General features: G+C 61.6%; 1 protein-coding gene across 3 annotated transcripts in view; it reads right to left on the reverse strand.

Annotated features, from left to right (window-relative positions):
- Window positions 1-20: 20 nt before the first annotated feature.
- The window catches only part of RPS6KA2 (ribosomal protein S6 kinase A2), a 336,349-nt gene continuing 332,776 nt past the window's right edge, over window positions 21-3,593 (reverse strand). For all 3 annotated transcript variants that reach the window (XM_006152264.1, XM_027773360.1, XM_006152266.1), the window contains 2 exons: window positions 2,084-2,221; window positions 21-1,498 (listed from right to left, as the gene is read on the reverse strand). In XM_006152264.1, coding sequence (XP_006152326.1) covers window positions 1,373-1,498; window positions 2,084-2,221 — 264 coding nt within the window. In that variant the 3' untranslated portion in view covers window positions 21-1,372. The remainder of the gene's footprint in view (window positions 1,499-2,083; window positions 2,222-3,593) is intronic.

Below are 3,593 nucleotides of genomic sequence, written 5' to 3' on the forward strand. Positions count from 1 at the left end.
GTCTGTGTTTAGAATGCAAGTTTTTTTTTTTTTTTTTTTTTTTGAGTTGGGTACTGAGTGACTGGTGATGGAGGGAAAAGAAACAAATGTCGTCTTAGAGAAGACCGGGGTGCGGCCAGCAGGCGTCTCCAACCCCAGCTGCCGACGGGGGCTGTTCTCAGCGAAGCCTAAGGTCGTTCTCCTGCCCCTTCTGGCCAGGTGTGTGCTGGCCGGGGGCTGGTGGGCGGCCTTCTCGGCACCCTTAAGGGACACTGAGAAGCACGGTGTCACTGTGCAGCCGGCAGCGAGCCGAGGCTGCCACTCCAGAACCTTCTTGCAGTTTCACTCAATGAAGGACGGCAGGGCAGGGGCTCTGTCGCACGCGCACCCCGGGTGCACAACACACTGGGACACGCTAAACACCACAGAGACGGCTGAGACAGGCACACGCACGGAGCAGACCACAGCTTCTACAACACACTCGGCCACCAGGGTGGTGCTGCCACTCCCGCGCCCCGGCCGGACCCAGGAAGGGCTGCTGGAGCCAGCAGGACTCGAACTCCCCACAGTCACAGTCTTCCCATGGACCAGAGCACAGCGAGGTCACAGCTCAGCAGACCCTGCAGGGTGAGCGCAGCCTGGTCGGCGGAGCCCACAGCTCTGCACAGCCTCTGGGACCACACGGCTGCCGTGGCAGGGCCAGCGTGCTGCTCAGCACCCGGTCCCCCAGGGGAGACAGGACAGGGGCCGCAGCCTCGTCTACCCCTTCCCAAGGCTCCTCACCATTCCCCTGACATGGGGCTATCGAGGCAAAGGTGCAGCTGCCCCAACTCCTGGAGGCTCGTTACCTCATTCTGCCTGAGACAGGGGAAGGGAGACCCCCAGCACCTCACTCAACCCAGCAGGTGATGAGGGGGTGGCTCTTTGGGTTATTCTGGACTCCGGACACCACAGTGCCTGCTGGTCAGCAGCTGGTGGGACGCCAGGACGCCCTGCAGCCCTGGGCCCTCCTGGAGGAGGTGCTCTGGCCCGTGATGAATGGGGGCATTTCTGACCCCGTGTCCTTCTCACCATGATGCCTGGACGCCCGTGTAGGGCGTCTGACCACAGTCGGAGAACTCCCTGTCCGTATAAACGCAGTCGGAGAACTCTGTGTATAAACGCCAGCGTGACACGACAGAATGCAGACTCAGTGAGCCCGCAGGCTTCGGCAAGGTGGTGTGAGGCGAGTGGACTCTTTTGGTTTTGCTGGGGAGAGAAGGGCGCAGGATGAGGTTGGCACAGCGAGGCTTCGAGAGCCCCCCAGGGTGAGGGGAACACGGGCGGCGGCACAGGCCCGCCCTCCCACCGGAACCAGGGGGCGCAGGACTGCCCGGGCTTGTCCTGCAGGCTGCTACAACCGCGTGGACGTCAGTCTCTTCATGCCTCTGCGCTGGGCCAGGCTGGACGACAGCACGGGCTCCAGCCGTGGGGCCTGAGGTGTTCTGTTCAGAGCGAAGTAGGTGGCGGCCATGGCTCCCTGCAAGACCAGGGGAGCAGAGTGGGCGCCCTGCCAGCCCAGGCGTGGGGGGCACGGGACACGCTCGGCTGCAGGCGGTGCGCCTCCCTCCAGGTACTGAGCAGGGTCCCAGCTTAGCCAGGCTCACTTCCTAGTCCGTGTCCACCCACCACACCTCCTGCCTCACACTGTGCTGCACCCCCTGGGGTGGGGTCAGGGGCCAGGTCTGCTTGGGGTTGCTGGGTCACAGGAGCAGTGACCCTTGGCGCAGCCCTCCTGGGTGGTCTGGGCTATCCTGAAGTAGGTCCGACACCTGGGGGGTGGGGGCCGTCCTTTGGGGACTCCAGGTGGTGCCTGCGGGGCTGGTGACACTTCCCGGAGGACCGCCCGGAACCCGTGCGACCCAAGAGAGGACGGTGCTTAGGCCACGTCTCCTGCAAGGCAGGGAGTGTGCGGTCCGCCACTGCAAGTGCGCACGCGAGGTTCATGTGGGACTGCCGTGTGGGACGGAACGTGGGCTCACGCCTGCCACGGGTGCCTTTGCGGTGTGTCAGGTCAGCTGTGGGGCGGACCCACCCTCGCCCTGCGGGGACCGCTGGGCCGCACCTTCACGAGGTGGACGTCTTGTCTGCTGAGCTGGGTCTGTGACAGGTACTCTCTGTTGACGACCCACGGGTGTTTGAGCACTTGGACGGCCGTCAGGCGCTGGTGCGGGTCCATGTGCAGCATCTTGGACACGATGTCCTGCCAGGGAAGGAGCGGGCTGGAAGGTCACTGTGCTGTTTGAGGCCCCCGGGCCCGGGGAGAGGCGGGGGGGTTGTCGCTGTGTCACTCAGAGTCCCCCTGGCAAAGTTCCTACCTCCCTCTTATGACAAAACCCAACACTGTCCTGAGTGACAGTTTAAAACTTGGGGACAAAAGGCCATTGTGAGGTTTATAAGCCTGAGACTGATTTGTCAGTGTTAACTGTCAACAACCTCCATTCAGAGAAGGCTGATCACTTATAAAGACCTGTGTCTACAGAAAACTAAACACGGAAACGTCATGCGATGCGTGCCTTGGTCTGTGTCAGACAGCTAAACAGAAATACCTGAGACTCGGTGGTTTATACAGTAGAGGTTTATGGCTCAGATTTGGGGGCCGAGAAGTCCCAGGGCATAGGCTGGCTTCGGCCTCTGCCACATCACAGAGAAAGGCAGAAAGAGCCTCGAATGTGTGCAGGGAGAGACCGGGGCACGTGCAGAGAGACCAGAGAGAGACCAGAGAGAGACCGGGGCACATGCAGACAGAGACCAGGAGAGACCCGGGCACGTGCAGAGAGAGACCAGAGAGAGACCGGGGCACGTGCAGAGAGAGACCAGAGAGACCGGGGCACATGCAGAGAGAGAACAGAGAGAGACCGAGGCACATGCAGAGAGAGACCAGGAGAGACCCGGGCATGTGCAAAGAGAGACCAGGAGAGGCCGGGGCACATGCAGAGAGAGAACAGAGAGACCCGGGCACGTGCAGAGAGACCAGAGAGAGACCGGGGCACGTGCAGAGAGAGACCAGGAGAGACCCGGGCATGTGCAAAGAGAGACCAGGAGAGGCCGGGGCACATGCAGAGAGAGAACAGAGAGACCCGGGCACGTGCAGAGAGACCAGAGAGAGACCGGGGCACGTGCAGAGAGAGACCAGGAGAGACCCGGGCATGTGCAGAGAGACCTGGGGCAACTGTTCCTTTGCCACCTCCTGGCTCGAGTGGGAGTGAAGCCGTTCCCGTGAGAGCTCTATCTTAAAGGCAGCTCTAAGCTGGTCACGAGGGTGCTGCCTCCACAGCTGAACGCCGTGCACCAGGCCTCGCCCTGAAGGTCTCATCACCTCCCTGCACCATTACACGGAGGACCAGACCCCAAACATGAGTCTTTGGGGGATAAACTTGGCCCGACCACAGCAGTGCATATGTAATTGCCGAAGCTATTTCAGTAAAAACGCTAACCTTCCCGAGCACGAACTTGACGTGGCACATCAGCAGCTCGGGTAGAAACCGACCCCTGAGAATGCATGTGGCTGCCTTTCTCAGCGCTGCCATGAGACGTCTGCTGCAGGGCACCCCTGGACCTACGAAGGCGGCCGC

The sequence above is a fragment of the Tupaia chinensis genome, unplaced genomic scaffold (genome assembly GCF_000334495.1).
Source record: "Tupaia chinensis unplaced genomic scaffold, TupChi_1.0 Scaffold000346_1, whole genome shotgun sequence".
Classification (NCBI taxonomy): Eukaryota; Metazoa; Chordata; class Mammalia; order Scandentia; family Tupaiidae; genus Tupaia; species Tupaia belangeri.